A 24789-nucleotide genomic window follows, 5' to 3' on the forward strand; every position below is an offset into this window, starting at 1 on the left:
GTTTATTGCCATAATATCTTTTGAGGAAAACATTAGGAAATATTGGTTGTGCAAAAATTAGTCAAATCCTCTCTTCTTGAAGAAGTGAGGGTTTGGATGGAGGAAACTCCTCCGGCTGCTGCTTCTGCTGTTAGTGCAGACAATGCGGCCTTTTCTGATTTATAATACTACTGTTAGCTGCTGCTGTCTTTGTAAAATAATAAAAAAAAAAAAAGAAATATTGATGGTTAAATAAAATCAATATTGATTAGCAAAAGTGTTAAATAAAATCATATTATGTATTCAATAAGCAATCTGAAAATGCAAGAAACCTGAAAGTTCGCCTATTCAATCAAACATGGTTATAAAATCTACTTAGTGGCAAAAACTAGAAATAAAACAGTTTCCATATCTACTTTAGTGGTGAAAACTGGATATAAAACAGTTACTATATCAATCAAGTTTGAATTTATCAAAACTTCAGTTAGATACTACAGGGTCTGTAACTGAATCATTGCCATTGGTATCAGTCAAAGTGCCAAGCCAAGCAGGTGGCAGCATCCCAGTCTGTTCATGGACCGTCTTCACAAGTGGAGGCAGCATGCTATAGACCTCGGCCACACTTTTCATGGATCCACCAGACCCACTTCCACCCTCCAAGGTAGCCCCACCAGACCCGGATGACCATATGCTAATCTTCGGCTGCAAACCTTGGACAGCGTCAGCATTGATCCTTGCCATCTCTTGGAACACTCCAGCATTGATCATCATGTAATCCCTCAATGCAGCATAGTTTCCATTTAGGGCCTTAAGTAGGGTACTAAGGTGATATCCTTGGGCATTAGCAAGGGCTACAACTCCCTCAGCTTCTTTCTTCTTGCTGTAGAGATCTGCATCAGCTGCCTGCTGACGAGTGTAGAAGGCAGCATCTGCTGATGCCTTTTCTGCCTCAGCTTGCTTTTGTTTCCTGTAGAGATTGGCATCCGCTTCTCTTTGGTTGTTGTATAGGTTTTGGTTTGCTTGTTGGACCTGTTAACCAAAAATTTCCGCCAGTAAACATCATTAGAAGATTAAACAGAGTGATGTATCTGCTGTTATGTGAAGTATTATCTTATAGACAAGCAAATTGAACAATTTTGCAGAAATTTGTCAGAAATTAGTACCTTGATGTCATATTCAACAGTTGCCTTACTGAGGAGGTCAGCCCTGAGTTGTTCAGTCCTGGTGAGAGCATTCTTCTTCTCCACCTCAACTTGCAGCTCGGCCTGTCGGATTGAAACAGCCTGCTTAGCCTCGACCTCTGCAAGTTGAGCCGCCTTCGACCACCCGGCCTTTTGTGCAGCCAGCTCAGCATTGGCTTTTGCAACATCAGCCTCTTTTTGGTTCTCAAAAATCTTAACCTCACTCCTTATTTTGACCTCTTCCTTCTTGCCTTCTCCTTCCCTTTGTGTGGATATGATCTTGGTTTCTGCATTGATTTTCGCTGCGTTTTGTTGAGTTTGTCCTTGCCTTAGCATAGCTCCTGTCTCTCCCTTCATCTGTGCCTCTGCTACATCCACCTTAAAGATACAAACACATCAAAATAAAGCAGTTCAGTCTAATATATCAGTGAATTTGTCTCCTAAGTTTATGCATCTCTTCCCTAACATAATTGTCGCAAGCAAAAGTTAACCAATACATTCTCCAAAATACATCATCAATTAGAAATTTCTCTGCCTTGATGTTTTGGAAAATCTTAGACTTCAAGTTGTCACATATACATGCATTATAATTACATCAAGAAAAACTCAAATATGAATTATAAACAATTTTCCAAGTTTTATTTTCAAGTTCATACAAGAATATTACAAAGATTCCTAGACATATACACCATGTAATTTAACAATGCTTTGCACAAAATTAATCAAATAGCTAATTGAAAGCCACCCCAAAATTTCAGTATAATTTAAAATTAAAACCAAACATACTAATTAATCAATCTAAACCCATATAATGAAATAACCAATAATTCATAAAAAAAATAATTAAAAAAATAAAATAAAAGAACAAGCATAATCAAGAAGTACCTTAGCTTGATTAGCAGCCTCCATCTGAGTCTTCTGACCCAAATAAGAAAAATACTCATGACCAGGAACATCAACAAGCTGTTTAATATTAGCATTATAAATAAACAGTCCAAATTGATTTAACTCCAACTGAACTTTGTCAAACACTTCTTTCTTAAACTCCTTAGTACCCTTAAAAATATCCTCCATAGTCATAGTAGCCGCAAGAACCCGAGTTTCGCCTTCAATGATCCCTTGTACAAGTTCATGTACATGGTTAGAGGACATGTCATGGGGTGCCATGAGCTTAGCATACAGAATAAGGCTTGCAGGCTCATCGACTCGAGGGCCGATTGTGAACACTGCAGGGAGCACAAAAGGGAGTTTCTCTGCGCTCATGGCTTGGACATTGAAGGTGTAATTTACGGGTGATACGTTCACTCGAACGTAACGTTGCCCTGGTAAAATCAATGCTTTCTTTGATAGTTTTATTTCGTCTATTTTCCATCCTGTTATTGCTAAGTATTCTGATGGACCTGCTACTTCGTATTTTGGGATTATCATGGTTCTTAGCTTCTTGGTTGTTGAGGAATTGAAGAAGAAAATTCAGAGAATTTTTTTGAGAGTTTTTGATTGTGAGTTTTTGAGAATTTATGGGTTTATTTATAGACGAGATAATCAAGACTTCCTAGTAATTACTATCACCTTAAACTTCCCAATAAGATAATATTCTAATTGTCAATGAAATCTTTATCGAAAATAAGTCATATTAATATGTTTTTATAAAGGAAAATAAATCATGATAATGTGTTTATATATGAAAAATATATCACAATAATATATTCTTCTACATTCTTAATAGGGTAGTGTATAAAATTAGGTGATCGATTTAGATTTAAGAGTCGTAGACCTTGTATAATTGTATTAGGTATTGTTCTACAGAAAAAGAGTTGTAGCTTGAATAGTATTCCTTGGTTAATACAAATGGGCTTGTAAAAAAAAAAAGACTTTGGTTGTATCTTATTATTCGATTCAATAAAGGTTCTTGGCAAAAAAAAATATTATAATATTTACCTCCGTGACCCTGTCTAGATAAATTTTTACAAAAAGACAATTATTAATGTATAATCTTTTTGGACTATAATCTTATTACAAATAGGAGTGTTAATGAGTTGATACCAAATTACCAATGACACATTTGTGAACTACTTGCGAACAAATTCGGTTAAAACTCGTTATTTAAATTAACAAACAAGTTTGAACAAAAATTTTAAGAATGTCAAATAATTGAACAAAGCTCAAACATGTTAAAATCGATAATGTTCATTCATTTACAAGTTTGTTCAAAGCCAAAAAAAAATACTCAGTCAAAGCTTGTTCAAGCTCGATTAAAATTATATTGATATTAAATTAAAAGTACTTTATTAGCATAATTATATATTTCAATTTTCAATCTTTTACTCATACATACATATTTGTTAAAAAATACTTATTTTATCATAGGTAGGCTTGAAGACCTCCGTTATTACATTTTTTTTATAGAAAGAATGAATACATCTTACGAGTATACAAATTTTAATTGGATGCAAAACACAAAACTCGAATAAGGCAAATTCTTATCAAGCCAAGCTCATTCAAGTTCGAAATAGTTCGAACACTAATAATTCTTATTAAGCTTAGCTTGAACAAACTAAAATTCAGCTCGGCTTTGCTTAGATGGTTTATGTCTACAAATGTCTTATCACGACGAGAAAAACACCTAGAAAGTTTTCCAAAAGTCATATACCAATATTACACACACTAAAGCAATTTTTCCAACAAAAGTTCTCTTCCCATAAATTAAAACCTAAAATCACCAAATAAAAATACAACCTAACTAACTTTCAAAAATTTACTTCCCACTAAAAATGGCTGTTACAACCCTTTGCTCTCGAAGCAGAGCAGCTTCCACCTTCTTCTTCCGCTTCTTTCATGGCGCCTCTTCCCGCCATTCTCTCTCGATTTCATCGGACACGCCACCCGCCTCGTCCGATGATGTTAACGATATCTCTCGAGTTCTCAGCGACTTCCGGGGGCCTCAGCACGACATTGAGTCTGCTCTTACCCCATTTTCTTCAAAGCTTTCTACCAATTTGGTTGAGCAAGTTTTGAAAAGAACCAAAAATCTGGGTTTTTCTGCTCACAGATTCTTTCTTTGGGCTAAAAAATTGCCGGGTTTTCAACCTGATGTTAATAGTTATAGGATTCTTATTGATGTTTTGGGTAGTAGTAAGCAATTTCCTCTGATTTGGGATTTGCTTTCTGAGGTGAAATCAGGGGAAAATTTTGAATTGTGCTCAGAAATTTTCTGGGTTATTTTTGGTGCTTATTGTAGAGCAAATTTACCAAATGATGCGATTCGAGCTTTTAATCGAATGAGTGAATTTGGACTCGAGCCGAGTTTGAATGATCTTGATCATCTGTTGTATTTGTTGTGTAGGAAGAAATTTGTGAAAGAAGGGCAGGAATTTTTTGATAAGATTAAGGGTAAATTTGATCCAAGTGTGAAAAGTTATACGATTTTGATCAGGGGTTGGGGTGATGTTGGTAATTCTGAGGAAGCACGCAAGGTGTTTGATGAAATGCTTGAGAGGTTGTGTAGTGGATGTTCCTGCTTATAATAGTTTGTTGGAGGCGTTGTGTAATGGAGGGGATTTGGATGAGGCTTATGCTATGTTTAGAGCGATGGAATCGAAGGGACTTGCACCGGATGCTTGTACTTATTCGATATTTATTCGTTCTTATTGCAAAAGAGATAATATTCATTCGGTTTTTAGGGTGCTTGATAGAATGAAGAGATATGAGTTAGTGCCTAATTTATATACTTATAATTGTATCATTAAGAAGTTGTGTTTGATTGAGAAGGTTGAAGACGCGCACCAACTTTTAGATGAGATGATAGAAGGCGGGGTTAGTCCAGATACATGGAGTTACAATGCAATCATGGCTTTCCATTGTGATCGTAATGAGGTGAACAGAGCTGTCAGATTGCTTTCTAGAATGGAGAAGGAGAACTGTAAGCCAGATCGGCATTCATGGAATATGTTGCTTAAAATGTTAATTAGAGTGGGAAGATTTGATAAGGTTGAAGAGGTGTGGGGTAGCATGCCACGAAAGGGGTTTTATCCTTCAGTTTCGACTTATGCTGTGATGACCCATGGTTTTCTTAAGAAGAAAGGCAAGCTAGATGAGGCAATTAAATACTTTGACATGATGATTGATGAAGGAATTCCACCTTATTCTTCGACTATTGAGCAGTTGAGGAACCGCTTTGTGGGATGGGGTATGATGGAGAAGGTAGAGATACTGGCTGATAAAATGGAGGCAAGTAGTTCTTCCTCTATAAAAGAACTGTCGAAAACAATGAGAGGACATAGGTCTCAGCGGAGTAGACAAAGGAGGGAAGATGAAAGCTCAGAATCCAGTGAAGAGGAATGGCCTTTTATGCCTGATGCTTCATGAGTGCGTGATGCAATTTGAATTTCTTTAGTTTGCAGCTGGTATTTCCTACCAACTGCTCTTGTTGGTCATAAAACTAGATGATATCATCCTCCGTCTTTTCTCAGTTTTGACAGAAAGTGAGGAAGAGGGCCGGGGCATTCTAGTTTCTGTCGCGTTGTTGGAGATATTGCTACATAGTTCTGTAAGCAACAATGAACGTCTTATTTCCTAGTGCTGCCTCTCCTGCAGTGGTGCTATACATTTCAATGAGCATATCTCTTCTGATATGTGATTCTGTATGTGAACATACTTCTTCTGCAAAAATGCTACATATTTCCAAGGTCTGTTAGCTACAATCTGTCCAAATATCGAGGTTAATTGATGATGATGATGTGAGCCTGAAATACAATATGAAGTTACCAGCTCACATACAGAAGAACAAGACGACATCAATAAGAGCATGTACATGGGTTTGAAATTTAAAAAATGATGCGATTTGAGTTTAATTTAATGGGCTATTTTACTTGGGAGGAAGCTTATGGATGATGTCTTTTGTAGCTGTTTCAATTTTAAGGTAAAAATTTTCACTGTGGATCTTCATTGCTCCTGTGTTGGTGAAATTTTGACTTATGTAGGGGGTATCTGTCTGATATAATCTAACATCAGTTTGACAATTGTTGTTTATTTCTATTTGTTTGAAAATGAGAAGAAAATAAACTCAAAAAGAAAAAAAAAAGACCTATGTTTGAGTGGAACACTTCTGTAGTTCTTTTGGTTCAAATGTATATAATGAATCAGAGCACAAAAAACCTATCTTTTTATCATGAACAATATGGTGAAAGACCAGAAAATGATCCACAACCTTCCCAAGCTTAAGAACCTGCAATGTTGTTGAAGAAAATTTATCTATGGAGTCCCATTCGAGATCTTATGAAATTTCAATCATATCTTGTGAATAAACAGAAGCGGTTATATGTCACAACGATATCTAGTACAAAAGAATGATGACTTCTATGCTTCTAAGCCTTATATAAAATATCATACATGTAAGATACACGCTGGTAAAAAGGTGTATAACATCAATGGATCTGAAATAGGAAATGAAAAACTAATGTAGGACGCTTCCTATTTTAGATTACAGTTTAAATTCACAAAAACAATCTGGTAAAGCCGATCCTCTACCCATGACAAATTCATCTCTATGTACCCTCCATAGTTCCCTCTTCAATTGCTTCCCTTTCAGCCCTTGAAAAGTCAGCTCAGAGAAAGCTTTCCGATTCAAGAAGAGAGTTTTATACATGCCTCTAAAAGCTCGCATAGCAGCAACCATTTTATCCATGTTACCAAAATAAGTGGCAATGTAGGAGTCGCTATTAATGGAAACATGGTAGTCAAGGGCAGCTTTGGTGTTCCCATGCATGGCCTTGAAATCTTCATCACGAAGTAGGGCAGATTTTGTATATACATTGGAGTAGATAGATGTCAACCCTTCAATTCCCATTAGACCATCCCCAGCAGCTAAATATATATTTGTGCTTTTTGGAATACCAAGAGAATGAAGGATAAAGGCCGTCTCCCGAGGAGTCAAAGGACACTTTCCACGCTTTCTCCAAATATGGGCTGCTTCCCCAGTCCATGGTTTTCTCTCTCCTCTAGCAGCGTCAATGGCTTTCAAGGATTCAGCGGAGAGGCCTGAGTACTGACACTGGCTGTATGCAACCATGTCAGGCTCAAAACGCAGATGAAGGGCAAGGAATGGCTTAGGTATGGCTTGGAATAGTTCGTCGCTTTTCTTCTCCAAAGCTTTTGTGAGACGCAATGCTTTATAACAAGCTTGGCAGAGAGAAGCTTTGGCATAGTGAGGATACCTGCAAGATGAAAAGACATCAAATTTCAATCAGCTCAATTTTGCTCACCCTTAATAACTAACAAATGAGCCTTGATTAATTAAACCTGTTAACTATCCTTGCTTTTCCTTACCCTTTTTTCCTTTATCCTTTTCTTTTAAAGCATGAATATTTGTAACAAGGTCAGACAACCATATAATTTTGTCATATAACAAGGTAACACAGGCCTTCAAACAAAGCTACAACACTATATCCAATAGCCAAAGAATTCAATATGATGATACCTATCTCTTCTTTGGCTCATCTGGGGAGTAAATGAAATATATCGATGTTGTAACAGGGGAGGAAGCACTGTTTCGATGTAATCAAAGTGGCCCTTCCGTTTTCTACAATCAACCTGGAATGGCTCCTTTGTTGTAAGCTCTGCTGGCAGTTCTTTAACTACTTGAATAAAACCATCTATCTCCTGAATGAAGTAATCAACATCAAAAACATCTGCAAAACCACTAAGGGCATATATATAACCTGTCAGCCCAAACATGCCTGATAGTTTATTAATTTTGCATGAACAATATGGTCAATATGGTCATGCTCTTCCTAGCTGTATTCAACAATAGTTGAGCTTAGAGCTTTCAATACATCCTCATACCCAACTAGACATTGGAAGAGCAGTTTATCTATCATGTGGCATCACACTCAGAGCATGCATTTGGAAATCAACAGAAATGGTAAAGGTTTAGATTCCAACACTAGCTAGGTCCGTAGGAGAAGTGGTGTGGAAGGAAGTGATGCATATCGACATTCCCTGATTACAACTTTTGAGAAAAAATGTAGAGGCAACAAATCTCAAATTATGCAGAACCCTAATTTATGAGCAGCTGCATTCTACAATGTTTTTTCTCTCCAAAAAAACAGAATAAATCAGAGATGAATTACATGAGATGAAAGATCCTCTTCGCTCTTCCTCACTATCTTTTTATTCACTAACATACCCTCCATCTTCGTTACCAATTACCACAGTCCACCGTTCCACCTAAGAGGCTACAAGTAAACCCAAAGGGCATGCCAATATTCATGTAAAAAGTTAAAAACAAACACAAAGAATGAAAGAAGAATGTAAACCATTTCAGCCACAGTACACATCGATAAAACTATAAAAGCACATTCTTCGGGGAAAAGGAAAATATAAATCATCAATTATGGATAAAATGTACCTAGATTCGTTCCAATAGGCAGCAACTTCAAATTTTGGCAAAACAAGGGTTGCATTCAGCAAACGTGCAATGCCAACACCATCACAGAACTGTAGAAACAATACATTCAACAGGATCAGATTAACTTAAAATTACCCTCCTGCTGCTAACTAAATAGTAAATACAGATGCAGAGTACATTCAACAAACAAATGAAAGGAATACTCACATCTCTTCTCATCTGATTGAGGCCCCCATAACAATCCACACGAATATACCCATTAGTCTTTGCAGGTAGAGCTGCAGTATGTCAATAACAAATGTCTGCAAATCAAACACATTTCACATATTCACTTGGAGAGTAAAACGACACTTTCTCCCAAATTTCCCTTACTAGACCTAGATCGAACATATCCCATGTGGAAACAATTGCCAGAAACTTAACAAATGAGACGGAGGAATAATACTAACCAGCTGGTTTGTCCTCAAGCCACCAATTGCAAGGTCTCCACTCTACAATACGCCGGAGGCTCCATATATCCGTTCTCACACTAAAATTATAAATTCGAAATCAGATGAGCAACAATGTCAGTATGTCACTATTCATTAAGCTAGGCTACAACGAATATCAATCTTCTACAGCTAACTTTAGGATTCCCCAACTTCTTAAAATTCACTTTCTACAAACCACAATCTCTTTCTTCTCCTCAAAATCCAAAGTTAAGTTATCCTTTAACTTGTAGCTTTGGGGGCAGAAGAAAAGAAGCCTGAAACTTAATTCTGAACTGTTGAAATTCAGAAATTCTAGCTTATTGGTGCTAATTTTATGTGACCAAAATCTATGTTTCTCCAAAATCTATGTTCCAAAATCATGAAAATCATTCATAATGCCTTAACAAAGACCAAAACAGATGAAACCGACATTAAGCTAAAGTACAATGAATCACAACTTATATTGTCAAATTCATCAACATTTTCAGTAATCAAGAACAATTGAGAAAACCCAGAACTTATTTTCGTGTTCAACGAATTGGGTTTTTAAATAAATTGAGAAAAATCAAAGAAAACAGCAAAAATCAATTTTTTTTTTTTTTAAAAAAAAAAAAAAACTTAAAATTAATGATTAAAAAATAAGACATGAAAATTGAAAGCTTACCCAGATGAAGAAGAAGGAACTGAGAGCTCGGAGAAGAGAGAAGATGGTGATAAGAAGACCAAAGCAAGGACGAGAGAGAAAGAAAGGATGAAAATGCTGCAAATTGGCTTCTTAAAGAGCATGATTGCTTGATTTAGTGGCTTCATTTCTATGATTTAATTTGACGGTTTTTTCTGCTTTTGATCTTATGAAGAACAAGTGAAAGAGGGATATGGGGAAGATCTGCAATCTCAATTGCTGATTTGCGAAAAAAATTGGAGATAGGAGAAGAGAAAGAGGGAAAAATAGAAGAATTTGTAGATTTATTAGAGCAGTAAACAGTTGGTTAGGGCTCAGAAAGGTTGAACATGGAAGTAGATCGAATCATCGAAATTGGGACTTCACTGCTTACTAGTTACTTGAGACTTCACTAGACGATTTTACTCCTTCCGCCCCTCAATACCATCAATACTTAACACAACTCCTATTATCGTCTGTCCCAAAATATTGACGCGTTATTATAAATGAAATGGAACTATTAATAAAAAAAACATCTTCCTATACTTTTTTTGGGACCTCAAAGGCTTAAACCCCAAAATCACCCTACACAATTTTTTATATATGGTCTGATGTACTCATGCGGCAGGGGTTACTCGAATTACTCAGTCAGAGGTTACTTGAGTTGTTGGGGTTACTCAAATTTCTCAGTTAGGTATTTCTCAAGTTGTCGGGGTTACTCAAATTACTCAGTCAAGGGTTACTTGAGTACTCCTGACCGAGTAACCCCTCAAGTAAGACCTAGTCGAGTAATCCCTCGAGTAATTCATGACCGAACTTCTCGAGTGACCCCTGACCGAGTAATTCATGAACGAATTTCTCGAGTAACCCCTGATCGAATAACCCCTCAAATAATCCCTGATTGAACTCTCAAGTAACCCCTGACCGAGTAACTCGAGTAATTCTTGACCGAGTAACCCCTAATTGATTAACCCCTCAAGTAACCCTTGACCGAGTGAACTCCTGTCTAAACCCTTCAAGTACCCCTGACCGAGTAAATCGAGTAACCCCTAACTAAATAACTCGGGTAACCCCTAACAAAATAATATTCGGTTAACCCCTGACTAAATAACTCGGGTAATCCCTTACTCCCTCTGTTATATAATACTTAGGACATTAGGGTGGACACATAAATAAAACTACAAATAGACCCATTTAAAAAATTTGTTTATTATATAAAAGATTCTCTTTTGTATTTTTATATTGTAAAAAAACAAAAAGTGGAAAAGGTAGGGATAGTGAGGAGAGAGATTCTCTCCCGAATATCGTTCATATATTAATATATAGCTATTTGGGGTCTTATTATTTGATTACAAACAATGTCTCTTTCAAAAAAGTCAACCACCATGAACATTGAAAAATAAAAACTGATATTGACTCACTTTTCATTAATATTGGTACACCTCTGTGTGACAAGAGCATAAAAAAAATTGCTCTTACAATATGTGTGCCAAAATCATATTCGATTGTACAAGTTTGCGATGCTGATATGATGTTACACAAGGCATTGTGAACAACACCTGGTTCTTTTATTTTTTTAATTATTTATAATCTAAACATTATTTTAAAATTTAAATACAGAGTGTAATACTGTAATTTGATTGTTTTTAATGGAAAATTCCAAGTTTATCATCTTGATAAATAAAAAAACGTTTATTTAGTGAAATTTTGGTAAATAATTCAATAACTTATTTTTACCAAAATGTTATTGAATTATTTTAAAATCTTACAGAGTATAAGCTCAAAAATGTTAACACGGAGTACATATACTACATATAAAAATATCATGTCGACTCTGATTTTTTGTTCATTTATTCACATAAATGACACTAAATAAACAATTTTGGAAAATACAACTTTATCTTCTTGATAAAATAAATATTGTTTATCAAATGACAAAAATGAAAATAAATCAATAACTTTTTACGATACATTAACCCCACCATTGTTGGTTTATTTACCAAAATGCTATAATTGGACAAAATTGTTGTTTTATTCACGCTTTTACCATTCAAGAATATAAAATTAGAGTTGACAATCTCTGACACGACAATACAAACGAAACGTACTACACAAACACAAATTTATTGAGAGAAAACATAAAGTCGACACGAAATCTACCTAAACACGATCCGTTTAGATAAAGTAATCAAACTATATAATTTGTCTTATATTTTACATAGTTCTTGATAAATTTTAAGCACATCACGAAATTTACACAGAGATCAAACACGACACGACTTTTTACCGGCTTTAAAATGGACTTCCAATAAAATGGGGCTCCTCGTTTTTAATTATACTGTAGTTGGAAGTCTTGGAAGTAGGAAGTCAAAGCGTCAATAGTTGGAACTCTTAAACAAAATTGGCGCTTCCCTCCCCCCTCATTCACTCCACTGCACACTCTTTCTCCTCGTTATTAACTCCTCCGCCATTTCGACGCCGATCTCCGTCGCTTCTCCGACTCCACCGTCGCTTATCATTTCGACGGCAAACCGCCGCCGTCACCATTGTTGCTCCTTCAACACCAAGGTAATCTTTTCTCATTTTTCTTTTTAAATTCCTCAATTTTCGTTGCTTTACTCCCAAATTTGTATTAGCATTTACTTAATACGTTGCAAGGATTATGCTTATGAGTTCGGATCTTGATGTATTTTGTCATCTGGAAGACGGATTTTGTGTGCGAAACATGAACTAGGGTTTTGTAATTTTGCAATTAGGGGTTTTCTTGTTCATCTTCATGGTTGCTGTTGTGGTGGGATGAAATGTGGTTGATATTGTTTTTTTTGGATTGGAGAAAATGAAGGGAATTATGACATGATATTGAAGAAAAGTTAGATTTTAACTAGACTTGAAGATGTTATAGGAATTTGAGGAGTAGTATATATGCATGCAAATGGGATTTTAAACATCCGAAATCAGAATTGATTGTGAATTACTTTCGATGTTTAAACTCGAATTTGCGAGTTACAAGACTTACAACTATAGTTATATGGCATTAGTAGCGAATCTTGGCCGAAAACATTAGAGGGGCTGGAATTTAAACAATTAACCTCTTCCTCAAAGCTAATCACTATGTCCCAATGTTTATAAGTAAATATAGGTTATTTACTAATTAATTACAATAATTTATGGGGGGCAGGCCCTGAATGGCCCCGGTGGAAGGTCCCTCTCTGTCTAGCATGCTATCAAACATAACCAAAATATAAGCTATATAAGGGCATAAGACAATACCAGGCATGCTTGCTAGCAGCATCTGGTCAATTCTTGGGAGAAATTCTTTGCCAATAACTGTTCTTGACTTGTAGGACAATAACAAATCCTCGTTGGTACTTATAGATCTCTCATTGGTACAATGTTGTACCAATATGTGATGTAAAAGTACCAACAATCCTTTTAGGTACTTTTTTGTACCAAGATAAGAGTTAAAAAGTACCAATGAAAATTTGTTCTTGAACTGACAAAAACAGTTATTGATTTAGAAGCCCTCCTATTCCCGTAGCTGCATTTGCTGATTTTGATGCTTCTCTTTAGTATTAAGCTGATTTTGAGAGAGGGGGTGGGGGGAAGGGAACAAAAGGGTTTGTTTTAGTTGTTCCAATCTTTAGCTGGTTCGAGTAATCTGATTCTGAATGTGGTTGCTTGTAGTCTTCTCGTTTTATTGCATCTGTTAGTTTTAGTTGCTGCATTAAATAGGACAGAATGAAGTACGCTGTTTTAATTTGTGACTTTATGGCTATGGATATATCTCAGATTTTTGAACAGAGTTGGCTTGTTCTTTGGTCATGGCACAAGGAGAACCTGTTACTACTCACATAGAACCTGTACTGGCTAATGACACACCTAGGAGACCCAGGATCCTTCTAGCTGCAAGTGGAAGTGTTGCTGCTATCAAGTTTGGCAACCTCTGTCATTGCTTTTCTGAATGGGCTGATGTAAAAGCAGTGGCGACTAAATCTGCATTGCATTTTATTGACAGCGTGACAATTCCAGAAGATGTGATGCTGTACACAGATGAGGATGAATGGTCTAGTTGGAGTAAAATAGGTGACAATGTCCTTCACATTGAGCTTCGCAGGTGGGCTGACATCATGGTTATTGCCCCTCTTTCAGCAAATACTCTTGGCAAGGTAATTCAACTCTGTCCATTATGTATTGTCTGGTCACGTATCTAACTTTTCTCATTCAAGATTTAAATACTCCGCATGCCATATGTGGAATAGTCAATGCACTCTCTTAGTATTAAGCACTAATGCATTAACCTCACTTCATAAAAAGATGTGCATAACCCCACTTAGAACTCAATGTGGGTTGGAGAGAGTGTATATTCACTTTGAATTTATTTCTTGCCTTTACATTGATATTTTCTAAAGGCTGTTAGGCTATGTCTATCATGACTGCAGACTTTCTGAGTCATAACATGACAACAATGTATAATTTGAATGTAATCAGTCTAGCTATCTCCCTCTCTTATAGACTATAAGTATTTTAGATTGATTAAACATCCAGGTTAAGAAAGACTGTATAGGATGATTTGCTGGGAAAGTCAATGTCTCAAACTTAACCTTGTGTAGGTGATTAAAACATAAATATGAAGTCATATTGTTTTATGGAAGGCAGTGTAGATAATTCGTGCATTAATCAATTTGGAAACTTGAGTTGGGGAATGTCAAGATAGCAAGTAGGAATGAATTTTAGTACTGTATTAATCTATTTTACAATTTTATCTACAACTTTATAGTATATTAGTATAGCATTATGTTTAATCCAACGGAGATTGAAGATTATAACTATAAGATCCAATGTGGCCTTTCTAGCAAATTTGGGCCCTTGTGCTAAATCATGTTTTAAATAATGTGTATGATTCTCTATAATTCTCTTAGTTCATAACTAAACTTATACATTCAATCTTTTGTGTACTGGCTGTCATGGAAACATGTTAATTATCTATTACAGTACACTTGAATTTCAACTTTCAAGTCTTTCAGTTGCTGAATTTACAATTCCATGTATATATATTTTTATTTATTTATTTATATATTTTAATCAAATGCAATCTTTTTTAGACTCTTTTTTTTTTAAATTTTTTTTTAAAGAAAACTGGAAAGGTAAAATCTATTTCATAGCTTCATAAATTTGTATAGGATTATATTATTTACTTAGCTCCAGCTAAACCCTCCTGATTGCTGAAAACTGTGATTCATCTTTAGTCTTCCACTCTATTGGACTAAAGTGATGATGCCTGAATGTGTTGGTGTGCAAAATTTTGAGGTTTGGCCTAGGGGAAGTTGTAGTTGAAGTTACAGTACATATGAAAGACAATATCATGCGGACTTACCATGTCACTAGTGCCGCTTCCAAATGTTACATGTAAAAGCACTATAAGACAACAAAAAGCATACTTAACTTTATATCATCTTTAACAGAAAAGAAAGAACACATGAAAGATCTAGTTGATGGCCAGATGCATTTTATTTGTCCTTTTTAGGAAGCCTGAACAAGGCTTGAAGCCACATAATGAAGTTACTTCCTGAAGCAGCATAATTGGGCTGCAGTCTTGTCTTAATTAACTATTTGGCCTTTGTAGTTTGTACACTGCTTATAGAAATTTTCTTGTAGTAAAGTGAAGAAAAAAACCATGAAATCTTGCAATGCTAAACCAACAATTTTGTTTGAGGCACAGTTTTTACCCACCTATTCTTGATATAATACTCAATGTGAGTCCACTTGATGTATTATTCATCTTAATCTTGTACAAAAAAGATGCTTTCCATTGCATCCTTATTCCTACAGACCCCTAAGTCAGCAGGTCTTGCATCAGAAAGATGAGGCCAGCATAACAATGACGCTTTACTGCTGGCAGCCTTACCAGTTACCAGTCCAATTAATAATTTAGATGTTTTGTGACATTAGAAATACCCAGGTTTTAGCATCAGTTATATACAAATTTAAAAATCATGATCTGAAATAGTTATTTAATGCTAGAATTATTTCAAAGTTTTGTACCCATAAAAGTAGATATATCAAGCATCTTGTCAAAAACAAGCTTTGTAACACAGTTTGTGTGAAGAGAAAGAGACAGTTGAAGAGGACTTGTTGAAACAACTTTTTGATTTAACTAGATGTGGGATCACAATATAGTGTCTCTTTTGTAAAAGTCACACCAAACTTTTTATCGAGCTGTAAACCTTTTCATATTTACCATCTATATGTGCTTGCTTCTCAACTGTATTGACTTTTGTTTCTTATAATATTATATCGTGGCGATGTGATGACATCTCTATAAAGTAAAGCTAAATTTTATTTTGCCACTGTTGATAATTACTCATTTTAACCTATGTTTGCAGTTCAGTTACCATTAAGTTACCTTTCCCCCTCACCCCGGGGCCCTTTTTTTTTTAGCTTGGCACTGGAGGAATGTGGATAAACCAGCCACAAAAAGCCACTTAGATATGGGGTTTTTCATTGTATGTGTAGTACGTACCTAGCTTAAATAAGAGCCAGAAAACATTGGAACTAGAATGCTAGATAATTTAGACACGATCAAGTCTAATATCTCTATTCACCAGCCCTGGAATCCCTTCTTGCTCTACAAAGCTTTGGTGGAAATATGCAAACCAGTGTATGAGGCACAAGGATACAAATAAGGGTCATTTGCCTTTTGTGGTTTCATTGAAATGCACCTGAGGCACTAGGATGATTTATTGGGATTGGGAAATGGCCTTCATTCTATATTTTATGTGAGCATCATTATACTTGGTGAATTTGTGATTACAAAATATTGTGATGTAATAAGTTGATAAAGGGATTTAGTGATGGCTGAGTTGGTAGCATTTCTTCACACTTTAGTCACAGGGGTAAAATATGCATAGTATGACACAATGAGAAGTCTTTTCCCTTGTTGACACCAGCTGTAAAGATTAAAGCATCTTAACTAACATTGAATTAGGTTCACTACCACATTTTGATCAAACTTTCTTGTCCCTTGATTGGAAAAACCGGAAAAGATGTTTAACAATTGAAGTGTATTTGGGCTGATGGAAATCCTGTTACTTAAAATCTTCAATCTATTACTAGTATCCAAGTTGGATCTTTGACTTGGGAATGGACTATTCACACTTTAAATGCCCCTAAATCATGATATATTTCATGAAATAGGTAGTCGAGTCAGTGTGACACTTGGACTTGTACCCTTGTCTAACATGAGTACCTGAATTTGTGGATCATGGGAAGGGAATTATAGGTTTTAAACTTTAAATGGGTAAAAAGTTGAATGTGTATGAACATTGCAGTTTTCAAGCACCCAATCTGTTCTGTTAGTAGCAGTAGCACCAGATCAATGTATCATTCTTAAAAAGAGATTGTTGGATATTGGTTCACATCTTCATCCCACTCAGCATAACTTATTCTTTCTAGTTACACTGTATGGCACATGTCAGCGATGTCTAAATGTAACTGATTTTATTTTTTTCGCAGATTGCTGGAGGATTATGTGACAATCTGCTGACATGCGTTGTACGGGCCTGGGACTACAGCAAGCCTTTATTTGTAGCTCCAGCTATGAACACCATGATGTGGAACAACCCATTTACAGAGAAGCATCTTCTGTCAATTGATGAGCTCGGCATTACTTTGATTCCTCCTGTTACAAAGAGGCTGGCTTGTGGAGATTACGGAAATGGAGCCATGGCTGAACCATCTCTCATCTATAAGACCATACGACTGTTCTTGGAGTCTCATCGGCTCCAAGCTGGCTCAAATGTGTAGAACTACTTAGGTGCCATTCCTAAACCGAGCTAATTTTGTGAAGTTTGTGGATGTTCTATGGCTTCATTGTATAGTAGTTGGATTGTGTGAATGTTTTGCTACCATGATACTGGGTATTCTGATTAAGTACGCATGCTGTAGAGCTTTTGTTTGCCTGATAAAGGCTGACTTGAATTGTTGTCAATATTGCAGATCTAAACCATCAAATAGTTATTACTTCGTATGTTTTAAACAGTGCAGTGTAGTTTGCTGAACATTATTTTATGAAACTAGACATTTGCAAATTACAAATGAGTCACAAGGAGATAGCAAATGCGGGAGGGGGTGAACTTGTTAGTTGTAACCTATTGTACACAGATTTTTAGTTGAGCTGGACTCGAGTATGAATACGATAAAAAGTCAATTATGTGTAGTAAGAAGTTACATAGTACTCGTATCCTTTTTAAGAAATGAAATTAGCTACTTCCTAACTTTAAAAGCAGTAATGTAGAATGAATTTGATTTGAGGTTTTGGATACCATTCTAAAACTAGTTGACATTTCTGACCTCATTTTAAATTTTAATAGTTACTCGTAGCTTATAAGTAGCATTGCAGAGATATGTTTGTAAACTGCATACTGATTAGAGTTCATAATCATAGATGATGTTGACGTTGCATTCAATATACCTAATAAAAATGTGATATGAGGATAAGAGTATTAGGTATTACGAACTTGCTAACTACAAAAAGAGTGACCAAACAAACATGTGGATGCTTGAATATCAAACAACAATTTATATACGTCAGTAGGTCACCGTATCTTAAAAAAAATAATTCTCGTTTTATAGATGATTGATGTATTATAACATTACGTTGAAATGAAAATAATTTAAAATTATAACAATCAATCACTTGGACTAAACTACTAAAGCTTTATATTCTAATAAAAATATGGGAAACTTTTTTTTTTTTCCCTTAATGTATAAATATATTATTCTTTCAATTGTAATTACTCCGTAATATGAAATGTTCCCAACTTTTCAAAGGGATAAATAATTACATCTTTTTGAACTTCTGTTGGTCCATTTTTCACTTTAATTTGTTTAGTTTGGAAATTTAAAGGGACAAATTAATTAAATTCTTTGTAAATTGACCATAATACAATAGTACGTCCACAAAATTTTCAAGTAAGCAAATACAATATAATGGCTTTTGGCCATTGTCTATAGTTATATATTTTTATGACTTTTTTTTCCCCTTTATGCTATCACTATGTCAAGTCAACTTAAGAAATTCTAAACCAAGTTAAAGGTTTGATTAATTAATTTAAAGATAATATATCGTTACATTATTCTATAATAATTGACAAATTAAACTCATATTTAAAACACTTGACAATATACTAGTTTGACTCTAATTATAAACAATCGCAAAAGTTTCAAAAAATTTGATAAAATGAAATTCTATAGATATGTTAGTAAAAAATTATCATAGTCAAAGTTTACATAAAAATAGTGCAAAAACTCAACATGTGTCAATTTATCATATAAAAAAGAGGGAGTTATATTTTTTAGCATTTTCTTCTATACTCCATATTATTTATTCATATCACTGGAATTAGACATTTTATATGTGCATGCATGGTGGCACGTTTAAGTCAAATTAAATAGATTTTCATAGTTCATACTCTATTTTTAGTAGGTTAACATAACATTTATGGAAAGAAAACGAGAAATCAAAATAAGCATGCATGCAGCATGCATGGGAATTGAAAGGGCCGTGCAATCACTGCAATGGGCATGCCAAAGTAACAAAATGACGTGCTTTTTGCAAACAGCAGCATGGTTATTCATGTCACTTAGAATTCATTAGCAACAAGGTAAATTTTGGTCACAACAAAATTAAGTCAATATAGCATCAACTAAAATTTGTTGCTAGTCACTAAAAATTCGTTGTCAACTCTATTTAGCAACGGATTGGAAACAAACTAAATAGCAACAAACTATTAATGTTGGTTGCTATCAACACTAGGCCTTTACCAATCTGAAATCTCACTCAGGCTCAAGAATCGCAGTTGGTAGGAGGCGAACTTGTGACCTCAAAGTCACATGGTGAATCTCTTACCAACTATACCAAGTACTATTTGTTTACTTCTAGGCATATAATTTATAATAAGAGAATGAAATATTAGAGATTGAAAATTTTGTCTCTAAATTAGGGACAAAATAAAAAATCTGTCTCTAAATTAGAGACAAAATTTAAATCCATCTCTATTTGATGTCACTATAGCAACAAATAATACGAAGAGTGTCTTCAAATAATTTTATACATAATAACAAAAAGTGGTCTACATATAAATTAACAACAAAATGTAACACAACTTGTTTCTAATGGCAACAAATAAAAAAATATGTTATCATCTAACAACAATAATTTAGACGACTTGTTTCTAATGGCAACAATTCAAAAATTCATTGACTTTTGTTTGTTTCTAAATCAATACAAATAAAATATTTGTTGCCATAGTTTGTTACTATATGGCAACAAGATTAAAATATGATGTCATCTAGTAACAGCTAGTAAGACAATTTGTTTTAAACAACAACAAATCAAAAACATGTAGCCATTAATTATTAAAAAAACTAAAGTATAAAATGTCGCTTTTAATTAGGGAATGAAAAAAAATTATATTCGTTGTTATTTAGCAACATTTTAAAAATCTGTTGCCAAACTTAGTTACTAAAAACCTTTTATTTTTATAGAGGGTACGCTTCATAGGTGTTACTCATTCTGTCTTTATTTATTTGTCCAATTAAATATTTAGGTCAAAACTTATCTAAATTGATACCATAATCCCATTTCCCGATTTCCACTGGGTGTGATTGCTGAGAAACGATGGTGGGACAAACTCAAAGGCTTGCTTTTATAGTTCAATTCACATTATTATAAATTTAATGGGTGAACCTTTTTATAAGGTGTAATGTGTTGCACACTTACACTCATTATTAGTCATAAACTCAAAACATGTAACCTTGCCAACTTGCCATATCACATGGTGTGTGTACACTTAAAGTCCTTATATTAGCTTCGTTTTCCTAGAACAGTTAGTTTGTATTATGTTGCTGATCAACCCTACAAGAAGAATAACTTGAATAATTCTTTTACAATATATGCATAATGTGTGTGTATATATATATATATTTTCTCTAACAATTAGAAATCTAGGAACAATAATTTAACAATAATATATGGTTGCTCAAATGGATTCTTGGATTCAATAGTAGCACTTTGTTTGCTTCTAGAATAAGTTCTAGCTATTAGAAATATTTACTTTTTTGTTTAGAATAAGTTGAAAAGCCTTTACTTTTACTAGTTCATGTGAATATCTATAAAAAAAATATTAATTTGTTATATATATATATATATATATATATATATATATATATACTTTGTGCCATACTTGGACTAGATATCAATAATTCATCATAATGTATAAATTAATAATCATTATGCTGGAAATCATGAGAAATACACCGATTAAAAAATAAAGATCGGCAATCATTCGATCGATTTATGCAAGAAGAGAGTTTACAATTTTTCAAAAAGTGATTATAATATAAATCATGGACCTTTTGTTAGAAAATATAGACCCATCACACATCAATATCAATAGGTAAAACAACAAATTCCACCAAAATGATTGAAGTTGTCCTTTCCAACATATTTCTTTGTTGTTGAAGGTTCACATCATTACAAATATTTCATAGTACGAACCACTAAAATTACATTTTCTTTTGTCATAAGATCCTCTTATAATTTTAGAACTATAAAATGTGTGCTTCGAATAATAAGTATTTGATTTTATTGTAACCAATTCTCCTACCACATGTCAACGCCTAATTGGTTAAAAAAAATTATATAACCTTAATAATCTACTCCATAGATTTTAACCTTTTCCCTGCTTCACCATTCGATTGACTACCTCTTCTTCCACCACGGACCGACTCCTCACCACCATTAAGCAACCCCTCCTGTCTCATATTGATTCCTGACCCCCAATAAAAAATAACCCTTGTCCCTTCCCTATCGCCGAAAACTTAAAAACATTTTCAATTCTATACTCCCAAATGCATATAGAGGTAGGTACACCCAGTGAAAGTTAAAAATAAGAAGAAAATACCCTTATGTGCAACCTTGCACTCAGGTGTATATAAAAAATTTTGTCGAATGAAAACCCTCCTCTAGCTCCTCACCAACTAATATAATTCATTAATTAATATTCCTATTCTAATATTAAACCGGTACATCTCACAGGTTTAACCAGCTCAGCGCTGGAGAGTAGAGGAGAAGGTAAGGGAATCCCCCTACTCCCAATAAGTATTTTGTAGTTAGTGGGCTACAACTTGTGAGTTTAAAGTCACAGGGTGATCTGAGTTCCCCACCAACTCCAATCATTTCGTCTACTTAATGTCTTAATTATCATATCACAAAAGCCATTATGTATATCTAATAAACTACGGAGTATGTACCATAGTCCCATTACCTTCATTCATCAAATGGTGTTCTTTTTGTACATAAATATGCGAGGGCCCCACCTTGCAATTGTATTGATGATCTGATCTGTGATTGCTAATTTCATCTCCATTATACATAATTTTTTGGAATTTTATGTCTAAGATTTCTTCAACAAGTACATTAGTCACATGTCATTATATCACCGTCAATTTAATTACTTTATAGTAAACAATTTGTAGTAAGGTCTATTATTGATTACCATAGACTAATTAATTATTTTGGTTGTTTAATTTCTGTTGAATATATATAATATATATGCTGATATGCATAATGCATGGTAATATATGCTACATCATGTATAATTAATATTTAATTATCGCTAATTAATTGTTCCCACCTGGATCTTATATTAGTTAGAAGTTGAAAACTGCTAAATCATTGATTTCACCTATAACAATAATGCATGTATTATAATTTACGTACGTATAAAATATGTAGTCCCTTGATAATAATCTTCTTTCAACTTGCTCATTAATCACGTAATCATATTGTCAAATACTATGACTTATTGTATTACCACTTATTTACTCATAATTATTGACGAGATTACATACTTAAGTTGCACATTATTTATCTGATTTTCACTTAATAAAAATCATCAATTAGTAGACCTTGTTGAATCGTACTCTAATCGTAAATTGAACTTGAGTATTTCTTAATTAAAAATTCTTATTTGAACTCACATATTTTTCCTTAACTAATTATTCCGTTATTTTTTTTAGAAACAATAATTACTGCGTATATAATTAAAATACACTTATACGGAGTATATAGATATAATTATTATTACGTATATTAGTGTATTTTAATAAATATTAAACATGACATAAATGAAAATAAGATAATCAGTACATTATGCATGGTATTAACAATTTTACATAGTATACTAAATTGGTTACTCTTTGCAATATATATAGTACTCTATATAATATATTTATTTTTGTGCCAATGACCTATCTTGCTAGTCCGACTATTTGACAGCGTAAATACATGCATAGCTTGTCATAATTTCGGCTTTCATTGATTTTCTTACGCTAAACCTGAATTATTTTATACTTACTTGAATAATTCAATGTTTGAGGTTGCTTTCCTAAAAATCTATAATGAACCTCAATCAAAACAAAATAGTCCAAAGAGTATGTCATATTACTCATGTGATGTGGCAAATATTGACATGGCAAATTATAATTGATTATTAAAATTAAACTGATTGTGATACATATTTAACTTAATGGTATCCTTTTTTTAAAATTCACAAAATAATTCTGAAAGCTATAAAACTAAGTACATATAAATCTATGAAAACATAACACGTGTGGATATATTATGTGGGATTCAACACACACCAAACTTAACCAATACAAAAAAAAAATCAACACACTTTTAGCACTTCTGTACTCTGTATTAAGATATGAGATTGACTCTGGACTAAACGTCTTCTATGTTAAGATAATTATCTTAGTCAAATGTACTAGATTAGTGCTTAGGATATTATCTTAGCCTATTTTATAGCCTTAATTTATGGCTTATGTGAAGCCTGATACTTTGTATATATATACACAGTAATATGGAATGCAATGTTGACGGATTAAATTCCTTTATGGTATCACGAGACTAGGGCGTTTTTCCGCTGCGCACCCTAGTTGTTCCGCCCTCTTCCTCTTCTTTCTTCTCTCTGTGAACAGCAGCCATGGGAGACTCCAAAAATTCCTTCCATCCCGCTATGACTGTTAACAACATCAAAACTAGCATTCCCCTTACCCTTACAATGGAGGATGCTTTAAAATTCATGCTCGTTATTCCCCCAAAGGAGAAAAAACTATGGTCGGTCTTAGATGCGGCTGTCCTCGGATGGATTTCTCATGACTTGTTGCAAACTATTATGGAACCCGACTCTACGGCAATGGAGGCTTGGAATAGGTTGAAAAATATATTCCAAGATAACCAAAACTCTCGTGCCGTTACCCTTGAGCATGAATTTTGCAACACACAGATGGAGGACTTCCCTAATGCTTCGGCTTATTGTCAACGGCTTAAAAGCCTCTCCGACCAGCTGAAAAATGTAGGGGCCCCGGTGGATAATAACCGCCTAGTCCTTCAATTGGTCTCCGGTCTAACGGAACCATACAACGGCGTTGCTACCTTGATTAGGCAGAGCAACCCTCTCCCTCAATTTTACCAATCCCGGTCAATGCTCACCTTGGAAGAAGCGGGCTTGGCAAAACGAGCAGCAACAAACTCGGCATCTGCTATGGTGGCTGGTTCCTCGCGTGACGTTGAAACAGGGCAGGATGGCTCGGGTACAGCTCGTGGGAAAAATAAAAATTCCAAGAAAAATGGTGGCAAGAAGCAAAATGGTGGTTCTGGCGGTGGCAGCCGTGGTGGTTCTGGCGCCGGCGGTGCAGGTCGCGGTGGCGGTCAGCAGCAACCTCAGTGGTCGACTTCTCCTTGGGGACAGCAGCAACAGTGGCCGAGTTCTCCTTGGGGTTGGGTGCCTCAGTGGGCTACTCCCCCTTGAGGCCCACCAAAACAGCAATCTGGTATTCTTGGACCAAGGCCTCAACAAGCTTATTCAACTTCTTATGCACCAACGGACATTGAATCGGCGATGCACACTATGACCTTACAACAACCCGATCCCTCGTGGTACATGGACACCGGTGCCACTTCTCACATGACATCCTCAAATGGTAATCTCTCGTCTTATTTTAATTTGAGCAATCATCATAATAGTA

The 24789-nt window shown here is 34.7% G+C and overlaps 4 protein-coding genes and 1 pseudogene across 5 annotated transcripts; 3 read left to right on the forward strand and 2 right to left on the reverse strand.

Annotated features, from left to right (window-relative positions):
* Window positions 1–44: 44 nt before the first annotated feature.
* LOC110703254 (flotillin-like protein 3) lies at window positions 45–2630 on the reverse strand. Its single transcript, XM_021881034.1, has 3 exons — window positions 2046–2630; window positions 1143–1538; window positions 45–1008 (listed from the first exon to the last, which is right to left on the reverse strand). The coding sequence occupies exons 1-3, from the start codon at window positions 2586–2588 to the stop codon at window positions 460–462; spliced, it is 1488 nt and encodes a 495-aa protein (XP_021736726.1). The 5' UTR covers window positions 2589–2630; the 3' UTR covers window positions 45–459.
* A 1007-nt stretch (window positions 2631–3637) lies between these two features.
* Window positions 3638–6404, forward strand: LOC110703255 (annotated as a pseudogene).
* Window positions 6405–6493: 89 nt separating this feature from the next.
* On the reverse strand, window positions 6494–10146 carry LOC110703256 (uncharacterized protein At1g04910-like). Of its 2 annotated transcripts, none has more exons than XM_021881035.1 (6): window positions 9700–10146; window positions 9015–9094; window positions 8773–8843; window positions 8566–8654; window positions 7636–7857; window positions 6494–7372 (listed from the first exon to the last, which is right to left on the reverse strand). In XM_021881035.1, exons 1-6 carry the CDS (start codon window positions 9843–9845, stop codon window positions 6640–6642), a joined length of 1341 nt encoding a protein of 446 aa, XP_021736727.1. In that variant the 5' UTR covers window positions 9846–10146; the 3' UTR covers window positions 6494–6639. The 2 variants fall into 2 exon arrangements, with proteins under 2 accessions (XP_021736727.1, XP_021736728.1); XM_021881036.1 differs by having other exon boundaries at window positions 8773–8867; window positions 9700–9719.
* A 1889-nt stretch (window positions 10147–12035) lies between these two features.
* On the forward strand, window positions 12036–17731 carry LOC110703257 (phosphopantothenoylcysteine decarboxylase-like). The gene is made up of 3 exons (XM_021881037.1): window positions 12036–12264; window positions 13486–13862; window positions 17209–17731. Exons 2-3 carry the CDS (start codon window positions 13518–13520, stop codon window positions 17497–17499), a joined length of 636 nt encoding a protein of 211 aa, XP_021736729.1. The 5' UTR covers window positions 12036–12264; window positions 13486–13517; the 3' UTR covers window positions 17500–17731.
* Window positions 17732–23742: 6011 nt separating this feature from the next.
* LOC110703160 lies at window positions 23743–24589 on the forward strand. The gene has a single exon (XM_021880903.1). It carries the CDS (start codon window positions 23745–23747, stop codon window positions 24570–24572), a length of 828 nt encoding a protein of 275 aa, XP_021736595.1. The 5' UTR covers window positions 23743–23744; the 3' UTR covers window positions 24573–24589.
* The last annotated feature ends 200 nt before the right edge of the window (window positions 24590–24789 follow it).

The sequence above is a fragment of the Chenopodium quinoa genome, unplaced genomic scaffold, assembly GCF_001683475.1.
Source record: "Chenopodium quinoa cultivar QQ74 unplaced genomic scaffold, ASM168347v1, whole genome shotgun sequence".
Classification (NCBI taxonomy): Eukaryota; Viridiplantae; Streptophyta; class Magnoliopsida; order Caryophyllales; family Amaranthaceae; genus Chenopodium; species Chenopodium quinoa.